This window comes from Anser anser (assembly GCF_964211835.1).
Source record: "Anser anser genome assembly, chromosome: 23".
Classification (NCBI taxonomy): domain Eukaryota; kingdom Metazoa; phylum Chordata; class Aves; order Anseriformes; family Anatidae; genus Anser; species Anser anser.
The window spans coordinates 4,342,058-4,362,485 of record NC_139744.1 but is presented as its reverse complement, the minus strand read 5'-3'; the positions used below and the strand labels follow the sequence as shown (position 1 = coordinate 4,362,485).

General features: G+C 41.5%; 2 protein-coding genes across 2 annotated transcripts; both read right to left on the bottom strand.

Moving 5' to 3' along the window:
* Positions 1-3,570: 3,570 nt before the first annotated feature.
* Positions 3,571-9,054, bottom strand: LOC310885808 (olfactory receptor 6A2-like). Its single transcript, XM_083809606.1, has 2 exons — positions 8,315-9,054; positions 3,571-5,976 (listed from the first exon to the last, which is right to left on the bottom strand). The coding sequence occupies exon 2, from the start codon at positions 5,968-5,970 to the stop codon at positions 5,005-5,007; it is 966 nt and encodes a 321-aa protein (XP_083665732.1). The 5' UTR covers positions 5,971-5,976; positions 8,315-9,054; the 3' UTR covers positions 3,571-5,004.
* A 3,893-nt stretch (positions 9,055-12,947) lies between these two features.
* On the bottom strand, positions 12,948-15,362 carry LOC310885525 (olfactory receptor 6B1-like; the record flags this gene model as incomplete). The annotated part of the gene is made up of 3 exons (XM_083808990.1): positions 14,978-15,362; positions 13,087-13,583; positions 12,948-12,977 (listed from the first exon to the last, which is right to left on the bottom strand). The coding sequence occupies exons 2-3, from the start codon at positions 13,555-13,557 to the stop codon at positions 12,948-12,950; spliced, it is 501 nt and encodes a 166-aa protein (XP_083665116.1). The 5' UTR covers positions 13,558-13,583; positions 14,978-15,362.
* Between the last annotated feature and the right edge of the window lie 5,066 nt (positions 15,363-20,428).

Genomic DNA, 20,428 nt, shown 5'->3' with positions numbered 1-20,428 from the left:
AAAGCAAAGAGTGAAAAATATTCAACTGGTACCACAGACTTGTAATGACTCAAAGAAATAGTGGATAGGTACTGACCAGAGATTTCATAGGGGTGGGACATTATGTTTCTCTATGCCAAAAATACTTTTCTTTAATCAAGACTTTATCTACAATGTCAGAAAAATTTTCCCTCATGAAAGGAAAAAAAAAAAAAGAAAAAAGAAAAAGAAAAAGAAAAAAAAAGAAAAAGAAAAAAAAAGAATGAAAAAAGAAAAAGAATGAGAAAAAGGATGAGAAAAAGGAGAGTAAATCCAAATCCCTTATGCTTTAGCAGCAGCTTAAAAAATAAAGGGTAACAAGGTTATCTGTTTTAATTAATATGTTCAGTATTTTAGGCAACCAAATCTTTAAACCTTTTTGGATTCAAGAACCACAAAACTCAAATGCAAAATATTGAAACATGGTATCAAACAAGCAGAGATGCGTTTAAAGTGTGTTCTGTAAGCATTTAATAAAAATTGGCTAATACTGCCATCATCTGTTCTAAAGAGTTATTGGCTCAGAATTAGATATATGTATTGCAGAATGTACATTTGGGTGATAAATCTCACCATTTTTGTCTACAAGAGGTTTAGGATTACATTCAGGTGTCTTGACATTAGACATTTACAATATAGTTGTTACAAACTGAGCTAGCTGCCTAGAAAAGCTTTACAGGCAAAGGAGAGAAAGTGCGTCAGCAGAAAACTTTTTTTTTTTTTTTAACTTAAATGTATGCCTCTGGCAGGGATGCTACCCACTAGATCAAGTTCCCAAGGGCCTTGTCCAGCCTGGTCTTGAACACCTCCAGGGACGGGGAATCCACAACCTCTCTGGGCAACCAGTTCCAATGCCTCACTACCCTCTGAGTGAAGAATTTCCTCCTAGCGTCTAATCTAAATCTCCCTTCTTTTATCATAGAATCATAGAATGGCCTGGGTTGAAAAGGACCTTAAAGATCATCTAGCTTCAGCCTCCCTGCTCTGGGCAGGGTTGCCAACTACTAGAGCAGGCTGCCCAGAGCTGCATCCAACCTGGCCTTGAATGCCTCCAGAGATGGGGCATCCACAACCTCTCTGGGCAACCTGTTCCAGTGCCTCACCACCCTCTGAGTGAAAAGCTTTCTCCTAATTTCTAACCTAAATCTCCCCTGTCTTAGTTTAAAACCATTCCCCCTTGTCCTATCACTATCAACACATATAAACAGGTGTTCCCCCTCCTGTTTATATGCTCCCTTCAAGTACTGGAAGGCCGCAATGAGGTCTCCCTGGATCCTTCTCTTCTCCACTCTAAACAAGCCCAGTTCCCTCAAACTTTTTGCATAGGAGAGGTGCTCCAGCCCTCTGATCCTCTTAGTGGCCCTCCTCTGGACCTGTTCCAAGAGCTCCACAACCTTCTGGTGCTGGGGGCCCCAGGCCTGCACGCAGTATTCCAGGTGGGTTCTCACAAGAGCAGAGTAGAGGGGGACAATCACCTCCTTCTCCCTGCTGGCCACCCCTTTTTTAATGCAGCCCAGGACATTGTTGGCCTTCCGGGCTGCAAGCGTGCACTGCTGGCTCATGTCCAGCTTCTCATCCATCAGGACCCCCAAGTCCTTCTCTGCAGGGCTGCTCTCGAGTTCTTCTTCACCCAGTCTATATAAATACCTGGGATTGCCCCAGCCCAAGTGCAACACCTTGCACTTGGCCTTGTTGAACCTCATTAGGTTCTCATGGGCCCACTTCTCCTGCCTGTCCAGGTCCCTCTGGATGGCATCCCTTCCCTCTATTGTATCGACTGCACTGCTCAGCTTGGTGTCATCTGCAGACTTGCTGAGGGTGCACTTGATTCTGTCATCTATGTCGTTTGATAAAGATGTTGAAGAGCACCGGTCCCAAGACCGACCCCTGAGGGACACCACTTGTGACCGGCCTCCACCCAGACATAGAACCGTTGACCACAACCCTTTGGCTGTGACCAGCCTACCAATTATTTATCCACCTAACAGTCCATCCTTCAAATCCATACCTCTCCAATTCAGAAAGAAGAACGTGGTGAGGGACCATATCAAAGGCTTTGCTCAAGTCTGGGTAGATGATATCCATCGCCCTTCCTTTGTCCACTGACACCATCGCTCCATCATAGAAGGCCACCAGATTGGTTAGGCAAGATCTGCCTTTGGTGAAGTCATGCTGGCTGTCTGGGATCACCTCGTTGTCTTTCACGTTCCTTGACATTGCTTCCAGGAGGATCTGTCCTGTGATCTTGCCAGGACTCAGAGGTGAGGCTCACTGGTCTGTAGTTCCTTGGGTCCTCCTTTCTACCCTTTTTAAAAATGGGAGTGGTTTCCCTTTTTCCAGTCACCATCAACTTCACCTGATTTGAAAAGCCAGTACTTTTCAAATATGATGGGGACAGGCTTGGCAACTGCATAAGCCAATTCCTTCAGGACCCTGGGATGCATGTATCAGGCCCCATAGACTTGTACTTGTTTAGTTTCATCAAGTGGTTTCGAACCTGTTCTTTGCTTACAGTGGGTGGGTCTTTGCTCCGAGAAGGGAGGGCAGAAGATAGACCAATTTCTTCTATTCTGCGAGCAACAAGAAACATCCTTCTACTGAAACAAAAATAGCCATTATCTAACATGGTGCAGCTTCTGGACTTTTCTCACAGAGGCCACCCATGCAGCCCCATGCTACCAAACCTTTGCCACATAAACCCAATACAGGCACATAGATGCTCACATACCCATAGTTGTGCCACTGGAGAACACCAAAACAACCAGCAGGTGGATCAGGCTGCTAGAATTGAAGTGGTTCAGGTGAATTTGGAATGGCAGTGAAAGGAGTTTTCTTAGTACCTTGGTGGGACAATGGCATCTCAAGCCATCAAGGAAGAAATGCAACATATAGATGGGCTCAGGATCGAGGGGTGGACTTGAGCATGGACACTATTGCTCAGATTATCCATGAATGTGAAACATGCACTGCAATCAAGCATGCCAAGCAGTTAAAGCCTCTCTGATATTGTGGAAATGGTTGAATACAAATACAGGGAGGCCTGGCAGGTTGGTTATATCACACTCCCACAAACCTGCCAAGGCACGCACCATGTGCTGACAATGGTGCAAGCTACCACCAGAAGGTTTGAAACATACTCAGTGCTTCATGCCACTATCGGAAACACCATCTTGGGCCTTGAAAAGAAAGATTTATGGCAAAGTGACGCTCCAGAAAGAACTGAATCAGAAAACAGGACTCATTTCTGAAACAACCTCATAGACACCCGGGACAAAGAACATGGCATTGAGTAGGTGTATAACATTCCCTGTCATGCACTAGCCTCTGGGAAGACTGAATAATATGATGGACTTCTAAAGACTGAGAGCAATGGATGATGGAACATCCAAACACACAGATATAGATTTAGCAAAAGCCGCTTGGTTAGTTAATACTCAATTATTTGCTAATTGATATGGTCCTCCCAATTGAAACCTGTGTGCACTGTAAAAGGGGATAAAGTCCCTGAAGCACATGTAAAAAAAACATGCTGGGGAAGATAGTCTGGGTTATTGCTGCCTCAGGCAAAGGCAAACACATCTGTGGGATTACTTTTGCTGAAGACCTGGGAGTACTTGGTGGAAAATGCATAGGGTTTGGGAAGTCTGATGTGTATCTTGAGGGGATTTGATTTTATCAAAGAATAGCCAATGATTTTAATTGTAAGATGTTAGTTGCTATATGATGCTGTTCATTATATGATGCCATCATTGCTGTGGCTGCTATATGTCATGTCAGTGTTATTACAGTAAGAATCACCCAAACTAATGAAGAAAATACTTTGATGGAACCAAGCAAAGTGAAGCAGAGATGGAATCAGAGCTGACCTCAGCATGCAACTATCCAACACCATACACCATCTCTCTTGCCCTCAGAAATGCCCCATTAAGACAGGTGGAGCCCAAAATTATAAACTAAATGAACTCAATGGACATTTTAGTGGGAAGGCTTATAGACTAAGGGTATGATATCTGTGTTTATATGTCAAAAGACAAGAAGTGTGGTGGTGATTAATTGGGATGTATTGGAAAGTGTGGGACATGAGCATGACGCACATAGAATAAGAGGTAGATATTGTCCTGGTTTTGGTTGGGATAGGATTAATTTTCTTCCTTGTAGCTGTTATGGTACTGTGTTTTGGACTTAGCAGAAAAATAAAGCTGATAACACACTGATATTTTAGTTGTAGAGCAGTGCTTACACTAAGCCAAGGACTTTTCAGCTTCTCATCCTGGCCAGGTAGAGAGGAGCTGGAAGACTGGGGGTGCACCAGAAGCTGGGAGGGGACAGAACCAGGACAGCAGACCCAAACTGGCCCAAGTGGTATTCCATACAATATGACATCATGCTGAACAATAAAACTTGGGGAAGGTGGCCAGTGAGGAGCTCCCGTTACTTGGGGATTGGCTGGGCATCAATTAGCTGGTGGCAAGTAATTGTGTTGTGCAGCACTTGTTTTGTTTACTCTTTTCTCTATGGGTTTTTTTTTTTCTTCTTTTTTTTTTTCTTATTAAACTGTTCTTATTTCAACCCATGAGTTCTGACACTTTTACCTTTTCTTATTCGTTCCCCTGTCCCACTACTACAGGGGAGTAAGTGAATAGATGTGTGGTGCTTAGCTGCATGACAGGTTAAATCACAAGAATTGATTATATAGGAGAATGGTCTGCAAAAGCAGGAGTCTTCCCCTGACCTTAACACCACATTTACCTTTGACTGTTACTATTAATTCTCCTTAAAAGGACCTATGGGGACGTTCATAGTGACATAAGACCATGAGTACGACTGTGTGTCATTCAGTTCCCTGCAATTCCAACATTTAAAGAAAAAAACATTTTTGGACCAGCTTGCTTCAGCTTCTGAAGTACAAACCAGAGTTTCTCATAACTTGATTTAATTATAAAATCCATTGTTTTTATATGGTTTTATTATCTTTCCAATCTCTTTTTAAACCTGCTGATGCTTCTGCAAGGAAACTGTTTTGCTGAAGAAAGACCTTTTAACAGCATCCTTGATTTCCTGGTTTCTTAGGCTGTAAATTATGGGGTTGAAGAGAGGAACAACAATAGAATAGAAAGCAGACACAATTTTGTGTGAGTCATGAACTGCAAGTGTTTTGGGCCTCACATAGATGAAAATGCTTGTTGCATAGAAGACAATGACCACTATAAGGTGGGAGGCACAGGTGGAAAAGGCTTTTTGGCAACCTTGTACAGATGAAATGTGAAGAACAGTGAAGATAATATAGGCATAGGATAGCATTACTATGGAGAGAGGCATCAGGAGAATAAATAAGGCAGCCACAAAATCCATAAGAACAGCTCTTTCCATATCTGTGCAGGCTAAGTTCAAGAGAGGCGAAACATCACAGAAGAAATGGTTAATTATATTGGGTCCACAGTAAGTTAACTGAGAGATAAAAAATACTTTACATCCAGAAATTAAGAAACCAGTCAACCAGGATCCCATAGTAAGGTAGACACAGACAATATGTCTCATAATGGTGGAGTAATGGAAAGGCTTACAAATGGCAACATAGCGGTCGTATGCCATGACTGCTAGGAGGAGGCACTCAGTGTTCCCCAGGCTGAGGAAGAAGTACAACTGTGTCATGCATCCCATGAAGGAGATTTCCTTTGCCTCTGACACAACGCTCAGCATTGTCTTGGGAAGCGTGACTGTCACATACCAGATTTCCAGGAAGGACAAGTTAATTAGAAAGAAATACATGGGGCAGTGGAGGTTATAGTTTGTCCAGACAGCCAGAATGATGATAACGTTTTCTGCTAAAACTAAGATATATGCGATGAGAAATATTGCAAAGAAGAGAATCTTCAAGTGAGGAGCAATGGGAAATCCAAGAAGAATGAACTCTTTGACCGTGGTGTGATTACCAACTTCCATGTCTCCCATCTACCTCTGTAAAGACAATGACATCAAAGACTTACTATTAGTGAATATAATACACTTGTCTCTCTGTATCTCTCTCTCATTTTACAGTTGTTTTACATTTCTTTCATACTACATTAGTGTTGATAGTGCTATACTTACTAGTACCGTTAATCATTAAGATAGTCAAAGACATGCTAGTTAGAAGAAAATAACAGTAACTCAGGAAGATTATGAATTCTCTGAGCTACATAATGCCTAACTCCTATTTGACCTTCTAGAGAGAATTATCTGTTACTCTGTCTTGTCCTTTTCTAAATTTTACAGTGCACTAATCTGTGGATTTGTGAACAGAGTTGCCAGAAAATCAGTCTCCATAGGTACTTGTGAAAATCACAGTTATCAACATCATTAGCAGCATCTACATAGTCACTACGAATGCATTATTACTTTGTAAAGTGGAAATTTTCATAAAAGTCAGAACTTAAGCTGTAACTATAATGAAATTAAAATATCTATCATAAATAAAGCTTTTCTGCTCTGTAGACCACACATCCAGAAACTGTGGTCTTAATCCACAACACAATTTGAAAATTTTCTATATTGTGTCACATTTTCAAAGAATTTTGAAAAATTTGCAAAATTTTCTTGTATAGAAAGTGTACAAACCTGAATAACTACTGAGTTTTGGGGTCCTCTTTCCCCAAGGACAAGATTCAGGTGGATACATATAGCTATGTAATACCACTTAAGAAACTTCAAGATGTCTGAGATTTCCAAATGTGTGTATCAGCTGAGATGCAATGTGGTACTGTAATTATCAATTAATTTTAGCTAGACATAACACAGAACCTAAAGAGGACCTCTGACCTGGTGAAATGGCACCTGGGAGCTGAGCAGAACATTTCTGAGCATCTCAGTAGTGGACAATTTATTCAAACCTATTTTGTTAAGTTAAATTGATATCTTGACTTTCTTGTCTTTACTGATGTTAGTCTGTTAATTAACATACAACCATAGAATATCCTCAGTTGGAAGGGACCCAAAAGGGTCATCTAGTCCAACTCCTGACTCCACACAGAACAACCTAAGAGTTAAACCATATGCCTAAGAGCATTGTCCAAACACTTCTTGAACACTGACATGCTACTACAATAGAAGTTTTGACACATACAGACTGATTAAGTTATCTAAAGAGTTACTTACTATTATTCAAGATAGCCTAAGCTATCCAATATACACCCCGTGAGTTGTTACATGCCCTTCATTAATTGGAGGTTATCATCTAGCATATCTCAAGGGGTATTAGACAGCTACACTTTGGCAATTGAATTTTAACTCCTATCTCACATGAGGACGCCTACATGTAGACCCCAAAATTAAGAACTCTTATGCTGAGAGCTGAATAACATCACTGCTGTCTGATTATTGGGGAGAAAAAGAAACAAAAAAAGTGAAATTCAGAAAACATATGTATCTGAATGAAAAACATTGAGTTTTTTTCTTGTTTTTCTTTAAGAGAGCCAATGTTTGCTTTCACAAACTTAGATGTCTAAATTCTAAAGGCTTCAAAGCACATATTTTTGTTATTAAAAGCAAATCATATGGATTATACCTTGAAGAATTTCTTGAAAAAGTTTTCAGTACTCTTGTGATCTATTACATTAACATTCATAATATGTTTAGATCTTAAGTGCCAAAATATAGAAGTCTTCATAGTGTCTTTTTGTAACAGTAGTCCTTTTTCTCAGTTATTTGAATGAATCAAGGGAAGGGAAGGGAAGGGAAGGGAAGGGAAGGGAAGGGAAGGGAAGGGAAGGGAAGGGAAGGGAAGGGAAGGGAAGGGAAGGGAAGGGAAGGGAAGGGAAGGGAAGGGAAGGGAAGGGAAGGGAAGGGAAGGGAAGGGAAGGGAAGGGAAGGGAAGGGAAGGGAAGGGAAGGGAAGGGAAGGGAAGGGAAGGGAAGGGAAGGGAAGGGAAGGGAAGGGAAGGGAAGGGAAGGGAAGGGAAGGGAAGGGAAGGGAAGGGAAGGGAAGGGAAGGGAAGGGAAGGGAAGGGAAGGGAAGGGAAGGGAAGGGAAGGGAAGGGAAGGGAAAAGATTGACGGAAGCGAAAAGATTGACAAAAGGTATCTTCAATTGAAAGATATCATGTGTGTGTTATTTTTTTTCTTTGCATGAAAACTCACGTGTTCTATGAGAAATAAGATTTATTTTGTGGCTTCTCACTAAAAATATTTAGTTAAAAATGTATGCATTTTGTCATATTTTTTACCAGCTTCCTTAGCCGATATAATACATGACAGACACAAAGTGTTATTTTTATTTACAGTAAGAAATATTTAAATAGCAAATACTACAATTTCACTTACAAATTTGAATCCTTCTACCAACGTTGAATGTGTTGCTTGATGTTCAAAGAGAAGCTGAGAAGTTCAGAGAGAATGTGCTCTGATATCCATTTATGATTTCTTCACTTTCCTGAAGACTTTATTTGTGTATTTGGTTTGTTCTTCCAAAGGGACCAATCAAAGAAACAAATAATTTCTTCTCTTCCCCAGCCTGGCAGTAGTATTTGTCATTGAACTTAAAGACATATATCTGTTGTAGTTTAAACCAGCAGGCAGCTAGACAGCATACAGCCTTTTGCTCACTCCCCCTACTCTGCAGTGGGATGGGAGGGAATATTGGAAAGAAAAGTGCAAGAAGTCATGGGTTGAGATAAGGACAGTTTTATGTTAAAGGAAAAAATAAAGCAACTAAAAGAATAACAAAACAAGTGATGCAGAATACAATTGCTCACCATCACACAAACAATGTCCAGCCAGTCCCCAAACAAAGGCATTCCCCTTGCCAATTCACCCCTCAATTTTATCGCTGAGTATGACATCTTATGGTATGGAATATCCCTTTGGCCAGTTTGGGTGAGCTGTCCTGGTTGTGTCCCCTCCCAGCTTCTTGTGCACCCCTAGTCTCCTTGCTGGCATGGCAGCATAAGAAGCAGAAACATCCTTGACTTTGTGTAAGCGCTGCTTTGCAACAACTAAAAACATTGGTGCTTTATCACCACTAATTTCATCAAAAAAATCCAAAACACAGCATTGTGTGAGCTTCTACATGAAAATTAACTCTCTCCCAGGCAAAACCATGACAGACAATGATGAAGATTAAAGTGAAAATTAGCTAGTCTTCTTAAAAGAAAAGTTTTCAATTTCATCATGATTTTTTTTCTATTGTGTGGAGTGGACTGAAATGGAGCAGAGGTACACAAATGACATCAGAATTACCTCCTCTGAAACAAATAATGATAAACATAGAACCCAGAACAGAGTCTGACATTGTTTATTACTTTTAGATTAATTTCACTTTATTATAATAAAGAATTATGGAAGCAATTTGAGAATTCTGGTCTTACTAGGGATACTTGAATACCAATTGCCTTATATAAGGCAAGGTCAAATAAAATGGAATTTATTTCACATGGAATGTGAAACTACCAGGTAGGAAGCATATGTTGAGATAGTTTACCACTGCCCCTGAGATTTTGGGATACATATTATAGTTGTTGCGATGCAGGAGTAAGAGGCCACTACCACAAGCAATGGTAGGAGAATTATAACCAATGCCAGGATGAAATCCACTGTCACTGCAATTGACATATCCCTGCAGGCAAAGGTTGAGCAGATGTGAGATGTCACAGAAAAAATGGTTGATGGCATGAGATGAAGACTACCTTGAGCATGTAACTGGTAAAACTACCCACCCTAGACCCAGCTGCTAAGAAGAAGCAAAGAAGCAAATGTCATTGGCTATGATGGGTGGATAGAGAAATGGGCTTCAAACAGCCACAAAGTGATTGTAAGCCATGACAGCTAGAAGCAAACACTTGGTATGGGCCATTGCAATGAAAAATAGACCTGAGCCATGCATCCCACAAAAGAGATGATCTTGCAACCAGTCAATAAGTTGTAAAACAATTTAGGCACAGTAACTGTAATATACCACATCTCCAGAAAGGAGAGATTGTTCATGAATAAATATACAGGGGTATAGAGGGAGCAGTTAATACGGATTGACCATATTCTGTTGTAGTGTCAGTATATAGATAGCAATGAAGGCAATTGCAAGTAGGACCTGAAGTTCTCTGAGAACAATGGATATTCCCTGAAGGACAAATTCTTGAGAGCTTGCCTTTTCTTTTTTCATCTCTGTTGTTAACCAAAGGAAAGAACAAAACAGTATATTGTTATCTATTATAAAAAAATATTATATATATATTTTCCTCGTCATCAGTGAAGAATTTCAGTAGCGTTGGACCCACAACTGGGTGGGACTCCTGAGGTACTCCACTAGTGACTGGGTTCCAGCTGCACTTCATGTGATCACAGAGGATCGCAATCTTCTGAGCCTGACAGTTCAGACAGCTGTCAGTTCAACTAAGTCTATTTATCTAGCCTCTACTTCCTGAGTTTTCCTATGGGGATGTTATGAGATAAAATGTCAAAAGCCTCACTAAAGTCAAGATGACAACATCCCCTCATATACCTGACCCATTAGCTGATTCATCATCCATCCCAAGGCAGAGTTTCATGCATTCCTGCAGCTCCCTGCCCCTCCTCCCCCTCCTATCACGTCCTTCCTAAAGTGCCTATATCCTTTCATAGCAGTGTTCCAGTTGTGCGATCTGTTCACCTCATGCCTCCATAATCACAGGGAGATTGTAGCTATGCAACTACACACAACTCTAGCTCATCCTTGTTTCTTCTGCTGCATACATTAATGTACAGACATTCACTCATGCTGCTTTCATAGAAAAGGTATGAATGCCAATATGAGTGCCCATTTCCCCATAATTCCGCCCCATAGACACTTCTTCATTCATGTGCCTATGCTTGAACTGGACTTCTTTCAAACTGACTTTGTTCATTATGATCTTCGTTTTGTTTACATCCCTCTGCATGCTTTGTCTGCCAAACCAATCCACTACTTCCTCACATTGTTTTAGGTCATCTTCTCCCACCTGCATCATTCCTAGTATAAAGCTCTCCTTACTAGGTGTTTTATACCAGAAAAAAGTGCTGGGTCCTTATGATCCTCATGAAAAAAGCACTCAGACTCTATAACACATTCCTTTAAATGTCATTTATTGGAGCTAGCACTGTAAAGAAATAGTATAGTATAGATAATCAAGTCAGTTCAGATGCTGGGAACACCTACCAATTTTACTTTTTTTGTGTGTGTGTATCATTCTTAGTGACACTGAAGACCTAATTCTGTGACTGTACCCTGGATCTCATGCTAGTTCTGGTACATGAGTTAAATGGCCCTCCTAGCAGAGGTAAGAATGTAATTGCCTCAAGCCCTGTGTTTTGCAGCAGGAGTTGCTGGCTCATTATGAAACCAGTAAGAAAGGAGCTCAGATTTTGTAAAGTATTGCTCAAAATGTAATTTTTAGGTGCTACCAGTATAAAGAAAAAGAAAAGGGTACTAATAATCGTAGAATGGCTTGGGTTGGAAGGGACCATAAAGGTCATCTAGTTCCAACCCACCTGCCATGGGCAGGGATGCCACCCACTAGATCAGGCTGGCCAAGGCCCCATCCAACCTGGTCTTGAATACTTCCATGGATGGGGCATCCACAACTTCTCTGGGAAATCTGTTCCAGTGCCTCACTACTCTTACAGTGAAGCACTTCTTCCTAATAATCTTACGTCCTTTTTTCAGGTGCTGGCAATCCTGAATTGTATAGCATCAAACAGACCTCCAATCAGGTTACAGCATGCTGCGCATACCCCTTGTGCCAAAATATGATAACGTTTTGGCCAGTTGAACCAGTATAGTATTTTCTTGGATAGAATTGTTTTCTTCTACCGTTTCAACCATCAAACAGAATGGATGTTCACATGAGAAGTTCTTGCTGCACTTTTAGATAAAGGCAAGGGTACGAGTGGCATGATCACAGGTAGTGCAGGCTCTACTGTTAAAAATCAAATGGCAAAGTTTACCCTGTTGCCAATGGATGCACACATCACAATACAGGCCTGAAGACTGAGCTGTATGTGCAGCATGGCACAAACTTGTGCCAGCTCAGGTTAAAAATTACATGGATTACTAACTCCTCAAGGTACAATTGTCTTCCAGTCAGGTTTACTATACACCAAACATGAGGTCATGTGAAGGTACAGCTAACACAAGTAGTATACATACAGCAAGGGTGACATTTCCTGTATACAGCAAGATTGTGATAGTATAAGAAAGTCAGACAATTTCTTTGACATGTACTTAGCTCTCTGTAACTCTGTCCACAGGGATTTGGCTGACTGATTTTCATTGATATCCAACCTTCTTACATGGTTTTGAAAAATAATAAATCTTATTATTAGGTTTTCTAAAAGAAAATTATCTATTACCAAGAGCGTGGTAGGAATTATTGCATTATTATTGTAGCAGAATAATTTACAGCCAGGTGAGTTTATTCATGTAAGCATCCTCACAAACAGGAAGGAGACATTTCCACATAGAAACAGTGATACAAATTCTTCCTCACCAGACTTCAGTGCAACAAGTCGTTGATGACTGGGGCAACAATGAAGAAGTTGTAGTGGTCCTACTCAAATGCATTTCAAGAAGGAAGCTTCTCAGTAGTGTCTTTGCTCTTCAGTATCCTTATCCTAGGCACTTAGCAATGTGCAGAGCAGCTTGTGACTATGATCTTTCTCAGAACCTCTTTCACTTCCTTGTTCCTGAGACAATAGATTAGAGGATTTAGTGCTGGAGTGAATACCGCATAAAAGATGGACACTATCTTGTTGAGGTTGAATGGATGGATCCTTCTGGGCCTGGCATACATGAAGAGAGTGGCTGAAAAGAAGATGATGACAACAGTGAAATGGGATGTGCAAGTGGAAAAAGCCTTTCTCCTTCCCTGGGTTGAAGGCATACTCAAAATGGTTGACAAGATACAGCAGTAGGAGAAAATAATGGTCAGGAGAGGTACCAGAAGGATCACCAAAGCCAGTGCAAAGTCCACTGTTTCTGCAAGGGACATGTCAGTGCACGAAAGATTCAAGACTGGAGAAATGTCACAAAAGAAGTGGTTTATGACTTGTGGGCCACAGAATGTGAGGCGTGAAATAAAAGATACCTTGACCAAGGAAATAGAAAAGCCTCCTGTCCATGAGAGAATTGACAGCTGCAAGCACAACTTGTGGGTCATGATGGCTGGGTAGCGCAGAGGATGGCAGACAGCCAAGTAGCGGTCATAGGCCATTACAGCCAGGAGGACACATTCAGTGCACATGAGGGAGATAAAGAAGTATAACTGGGTCATGCAGCTGGAGAATGAGATGGTTTTGTTCTGCGACCAGAACCCAAACAAAAGCTTGGGCAACGTTACTGAGACATACCAAATCTCCAGGAAGGACAAGTTTCCCAAGAAATAATACATGGGCTTCTGTAGATGATGGTTCCTTTTCACCACAAAGATGATGATTGCATTCTCAGTGATTGTCACCATATAGGTGACAAGAAAGACCAGATAAAGTAAGGTCTGGACCTGCAGACCATAGGAAAATCCCAGAAGAATGAACTCATTGATAGCGGTTTGGTTCTTCATACCATATTGGGTGCACACAGCTATCCCTGCAGAAGTCAAAGCAGAAGAAATAGAAGAATGTTAAGAGTTCCACAAAAGTAAGACTGTGTGAAGAATTAGGTCACTTAGTAAACTGCTTCCCATGGAAACTGTTTTTCACAAAGTAGAACCAAAATTTCTGACCAGAATGAAGTGAGAGTTACACCTGTCATTGTTTCCCTTGACTTGTTATCTTGCTTTTAATAGCAACGCTGGAAAAAGCAAAACAAACCAAAAATGAACAAAAAAGCACCAGAAGACCTTCTTAAAGTTCACTATTTTCCTGTAGGACAGAGAATGGGGAAAAAAAAAAAAAAAAAAAAAAAGCTAACTCACATTGCTGAAAAAAGCACCACAAAAGCTCAGATAGTATGCAGACAAAAATGTTTAAGAAAAATAATATAAATTGAACAGATCATTTTGAAAATATTACAGATTTTAGTAGTTTATATTTAAGCAAGTCAAATGAGATTTACCATGAACGGCAAGACTGGCTTCTTCAGCCCACAATTCATCTAACTGAAACACATCTTAGAAAGAGAAGAGTAATTCTCTCTTCCACTTAGATCTCTTCATCTTAGCTCTAGACATCTATCTAATGGATGTTTTAATTTCAATAACTTATAGTAGATATTACATGTTTCTATTAACTGTTTTGCTCTAGATTCCATTTATAATCAATGGATATCTGGATAATAGGTATTAATTGAGCATTTATAACCTAGAGTATAACATAGTCTTCAGATATAACTTATACTAAAACATATAATGTATTTGCACTCTAGAAATGCCTATTTCTCTTCATAGAGATTTCAGTGACCCTTGATTAACCTTTAAGTAGATGCCACTGTTTACAGTAGAACTGTAGATGATTTAAAATAGAGGAGATAAGGTTTGTTCTTACTGCTTTTAAGGGAAACGAGCATATAATTAACATACAAACATACCTCATCCCAATCTACTTGCTTTCAGATTTTACAACTCATTAATACAAGCAAGTTTGTGGATAGCTAAGAAAGAAAGATGTCAACACAAGAGATGTACTTACGTACTGAGAACAGAAACATACTCTTTAGCTATTTTCTTTCATTACCTACCAGAATATGTACAGTCGTTTGATAAAGGGATGACAAATAGAACTGGAGACAAGGAGTACTCGCATTCGGCAGTTTCAAAATCTTGCACTTTCATTAAGAGGGAATGAAAAGACTTAATACATTTTGCTATTACTCTTAATTTACAGGTATTTTCCCTTATCATACAACTGTCAGTTTACATGAAGTGCATGGCATAACAAAGAATAAATTGTTTTTGAAGCATTCAGATCAATAACTTACACCAGAATGGATCTGAGATTTCTTGTGTCATCTGTTACTACAAGAAAGCATTAAGACTTGCTTACCAGTTCAGGATTCCCAAGTATGCATTTGGCCATTAAACTCTTGCAACAAGCAGAGGTATCAGATAGAGTTTTTCTGAAATACCTGAAGGGTTGTCCTTTAAAGGAGTCAGTGATTTATTTTTTTTTTTTTGGTTGGTTGGTTGTTTTTCTTCTCTTTCTTTCCCTCTTTTTTTTTTTTCTTTTATGGGAAAGCTTCCCTTGCAGCAAAAAGGGCTGAGCTAGTAAAGTCTTTTACCAATTAAAGTAATGGAGGGTGTAGAAGCTTATTATCTCTAATTATCTCCAGTAATTATCTCCAGAATACTCTGCTTTGTTGTGGCACACCATAGGCTGCAGGGAGATAACCTGCTCTACCATGGGCCTCTCCCCAGGCCACGGGGGAAATTCTGCTCCAGTGTCCAAGCACCTTCTCCTCCTTTTTCACTGCCCCTAGTGTCTGCAGGGTGGGTTCTCAGTCCTCTCTCCTCTAGCTGCTATTGCACAGCGGATTTTTTTATGTTTCTTGAAGTGCTCTCAGAGGTGCAACCAATGTCACATTGGCACAGCTGTAGCCAGTGGTGGGCCCCTTTTGGAGCTGTCTGGAGCTGGCTTTTAACCATCATGGGGAAATTCTGGACTCTTCTGACAGAGGCCAGCACTGCAGCCTTCCTGCTAACGAACTTTTGCCGTGTAAACCCAGTACAAAATTGCATGTCCTGGGGGTCTGCATGAAGGCATATAAGTACATTAAATGGACCAAACAAACATCCTTGAATTGATTCAAGAAGAAATCTATGTGTTGATACAGATATATCTCCACCAAATAACTTAGTTAGGCTTTCTGGGGTGATTCACTGTTCCTTTTTTACTTTTATTTCTCCATATTTTGAAAGATTTCAGTTAAACTAAGAATTTTGATCTCTAAAAGAACTTGTTTATGGTAAGTTTGAACTTTAGCTGTTATTCAAAACAAAACTCCTGCTTACCTAGGCTTACATTTACTTGCAGTCTGATTCCTAGGAGACACAAACTCCCAGAGATGAAAATTTGACAACCCTACCTTCAGTGTTTTCCAGATGCATAGAACTGAAGTGATTGTGTAGACAAACATGGATGGCTGGAACTAATTATTTGCTTTACTGTAGCTATTGAAAAATTAGGTGATTCAGTTTGCAGATAAAAACAACAATATTTAAGAGTGTCATTCAGTCAGACACCTAAAAAATGTTTGTAGGCACTGACCACCCAAACTTTCCTTATGGCAAAGATGAATTGGATAAAAATGTGGGTGGAATCTAGACATCGGTTCAGTTAATCAAATGCAGGGCCAGTATTCACCTGTCCAACAACCTGAAGTAGCAAGAACACCTACAGTGCATCAGCTGAAGGCTGAAAAGAAAGCTAATTGCCAGGGCTGGCCCGAGAAAGAAGATGAAAATATAGTACTGGAAGGCTTGATGGAGCTGAGCTTTTGTACTGAGTCTGGCTGGGATGGCACTAACCTTCCCTGCAGCAGCCCATACAGTGCTGTGCTCTGCACTTGTAGCTAGAACAGCATTGGTATCACACCAGGGTTTTGTCTATTGCTGAGCAATACTGGCACAGTATCAGGACTTGCTCCAACCCCCACCTCCCCCAAGAGCCAGCAGGCTGGAAGTGAGCAAGAGGTGGGGAGGGGATGTCCCCAGGGCAGCTGACATAAACCAACCAAAGGGATGACCATATGATGTCACACTCAGCAATAAAAGATGGGAAAGGGGAAGGAGAGGGGGGGCTCTCATTATGAAAATGTCTGTCCTTCCAAACAACGGCTACATGTATTGAGGCCTGACTTCAGGAACATGGCCAAGCACAGCTTATTGATAGGAAGTAGAGAGTAATTTCTTTCCTCTCTCTCTGTAATTCCACATGGCCTTTGCTTGTTTTTCGTTTGTTTGTTTTTCCCCTCTTCCTTTTCCCTTTAATTAAATTATCCTTATCTCAACTCCTGAGTTGGTTTTGTTTTGTTTTGTTTTGTTTTTTGTTTTTTCCAGCATACTTTCTTCTTCCCCTCTTCTTCTAAGGAAGGGGAGTGAGAGAGCAGTTGTGGTGGAGTTCAGATGCCTAGCAAGGTAAAGCCACCACAACTTTGTCTGCTGAGCATTTTCATTACTTCTCCCAACAACAGCAACTATGGCTAGTGAAGACATAACATTTACAGAATATTTTCTCCTTTGATGGAATAAACCTAACAGCATTCTATATCAGCTCATCCAATGTGTGTCCTCACACCCTCCTGTGGACCTGGCTTAGGGGGATAAAAGGCATGAAAAGCCCAAACCTTAGCCAGGGCATGGACTTCTGACACAGGCTTCCTGAGGAATTGTCCTCAGGTCAATACCCTGCCCAATTGTGTTTTGTTCCAGCAGACAGCTAAACGCCATATAGCTGTTCACCCACTCCTCCACCCCCTCAGTGGGATGGGGGAGAAAATTGAAAAGGAGTGTGAAAGAAGGTGCAGGTTGAGATGAGGGCAGTTTAATAAGAATAAAGAAAAAAAAAGGAATGGAACAGAAAGGAAAGGAAAGAAATGACAAGGCAAGGCAAGGTAAGGCAAGGCAGGCCAAGGCAGGGCAGGGCAAGGCAGGGCAAGGCAGGGCAAGGCAGGACAGGGCAGGGCAGGGCAAGGCAATGCAAGGCAAGACAAGGCAAGGCAAGGCAAAATGCAATAACAACAAAAAGAATAAACAAAACAAGCGATGAATAATGCAAACGTCACTGTGTTATCACCATTAGTTTCATCAAAAATCCAAAACACAGCAGCATACCAGCTACTAGGAAGCAAATTAACTTTATCCTAGCCAAACACTGGAGGGTACTCTGGGGTATCTTGGAATCCAAAACAGCAAGGTGTCACAGAATTAGATTTACACAACTTCCCCTTCTATAGTAGAGAAGAGTTTTGATTGGGCAGGGCCAGCTTAATCGGCAGATCCCCTAGTGTTAACTAACCAGATGGTTTTAGCTATATGTGTATCCTAATGCCCCAGAGCCGTCTGCTCTCACTGTGGTCTTTAACAGTCCCTTGTATTGTTCTACTATTGCAGAGGTTGGTGCATAGAATCATAGGGTCACAGAATCATTAAGGTTGGAAAAGACCCTCCAGATCATCTCATCCAACCATCACCCTACTACCAATGTCACCCACTAAGCCAAGTCCCTAAGGACCACATCCAACCTGTCCTTGAGCACCCCCAGGGACGGTGATGCCACCACTTCCCTGGACAACCCGTTCCAATGCCTGACCACTCTTTCTGAGAAGAAATGTCTCCTAATTTCTAACCTAAAGCTCCCCTGGCACAACTTGAGGCCATTCCCTGTAGTCCTATCACTAGTTACCTGTGAGAAGAGGCCGACTCCCAGCTCCCCACAACTTCCTTTCAGGAGTTGTAGAGAGCAATAAGGTCTCCCCCTGAGCCTTCTCTTCTCCAGATTAAACAACCCCAGTTCCCTCAGCAGCTCTGCATGGGACTTGTGCTCCAGACCCTTCACACCAGTTTAGTAGCCCTTCTCTGAACATGTTCCAGGGCTTCAATGTCCTTCCTGTACCGTGGGGCCCAAAACTGATCACAGTACTCAAGGTGCGGCCTCATCAGAGCAGAGTACAGGGGAACAATCACCTCCCTGCTCCTGCTGGCTACACTATTCCTGATACAAGCCAGGATGCTGTTGGCCTTCTTGGCCACCTAGGCACACTGCCGGCTCGTGTTCAGGTGAGCATTGACCAACACCCCCATATCCTTTTCCTCTGCACAGCTTTTAAGCCACTCTCCCCCAAGCCTGTAGCGTTGCTTGGGGTTTTTGTGGCCAAAGTGCAGGACCTGCCACTAAGCCATGTTGAACCTCATCCCATTGGCCTCTGCCTATCGACCCATCCTGTCCAGCTCCCTCTGCAAAGCCTTCCTACCCTCTGGCAGAATGACACTTCCCCCTCAACTTGTTGTCATCTGCAGACTTACTGAGGATGCACTCAATTCCCTCATCCAAATCATCAATAAAGATATTAAAGAGAATGGGCCCCAATACGGACCCCTGGGGAACACCACTCATGAGGGGATGGGACATACTACTCAAGGGCATGCTCTTTGGCCTAGGTGTCTGTAAGGCTGATTCAGAAATCAGTCCCGTTGTCTGAATAACTTCTTTCTGTCATAGGACTTGCTTTTCATGGTCCAGGATAGTGGTCCAGGCAGTGGCATGTGGTATTGGGATTTTCCAGCCATCTGTTCAGTGGTTGCTTCCAGCATTGTAAGCACACAGCTCTTGCCTTGGTGAGTTTGTTGAAGTGTGATATAACCAATCTGCCAGGTCTCCACACACTTATATTTCAGCCATTGTCCTCTATACCAGATAGGTTTTAACTGTTCGTCTTGCTTGGTTGTGGTGTATGTTTTGCATTCATGGCTCACCCATGCAATGGTGTCCAAGATCAAGCCCACCCCTTGATCACAAGTCCATTTATATGTTGCATCTCTTCCTTGATGTCCTCAGGTGTCATGGACCCATTGAGCTATAAATAACTCACACTTATGTTGCCAGTCCAGATCCACCTGAGCTTCTTCAATCTTAGCAGCCTGATCCACCTGCTGGTTGTTCTGGTGTTTTTCAGTGGCACTACTCTTGGGTATACTAGCATTTAGATGGCATACTTCTACAACCAACTTTTCTACCTGGGCAGCAATATCTTGCCACAGTGTGGCAGCCCAGATGGGTTTGCCTCAGCACTGACAGTTGCTCTACTTCCATTGCTGTAACCATCCCCAAAGGGCATTTGTCACCATACATGAGTATCGCAGAATTAAATTCATGCAACTCTAATGTAGCAGCAATTAAGGATTTATTCTATACCTTTATAGCAGATAACAAAATTACATGATTTTAACAGCACTTAATCAGTATCTAAGTATCAGTCAATTAACAGAATGATTTAAAGAAATTTGCTACAATAGAATAGCAATTTATTTAAAGATTCATGAATGGCAAGGTTCACCCAAGACCAGGGGTAAGGGGAATGGAAGTAATGTGCTTCCAAAATACCTGCTAGTGTGAATTACTCACACTACTCCTTTGTTGGCAGATGAGCTTGTTCATCAGAGTCAGCCCTGATATGTACATCCCCTCAGGGATACCCTGACAAGCAGCCCAGATCAGGGGCAGATCAAGGGTGCAACCTGCTGCGGACCTTGGGAGCTCAAAGAGTTCTTGTCTGGGATCACTGTTTATAGGATTGCATGGTCGTTGTCTTTTAGTCACTAATTTTCCAGGATTCAAATCTTTGCCAATATAATAAGGAATCAGGTTGCACAGTCTCCCTCTCCTTAGCACATGTGTCAAATAGTCACACCACAGGGCACAGATACAGTCAAAGGGCAGATTGTACGGGACTTTGAGCAACCTGGTCTAGTGGAATGTGTCTCTGCCTGTTGCAGGGGG

Bases quoted from the DNA above. Each gene is read 5' to 3' on its own strand.
- LOC310885808 (XM_083809606.1), bottom strand. From the start codon at position 5,970: ATGGGAGACATGGAAGTTGGTAATCACACCACGGTCAAAGAGTTCATT.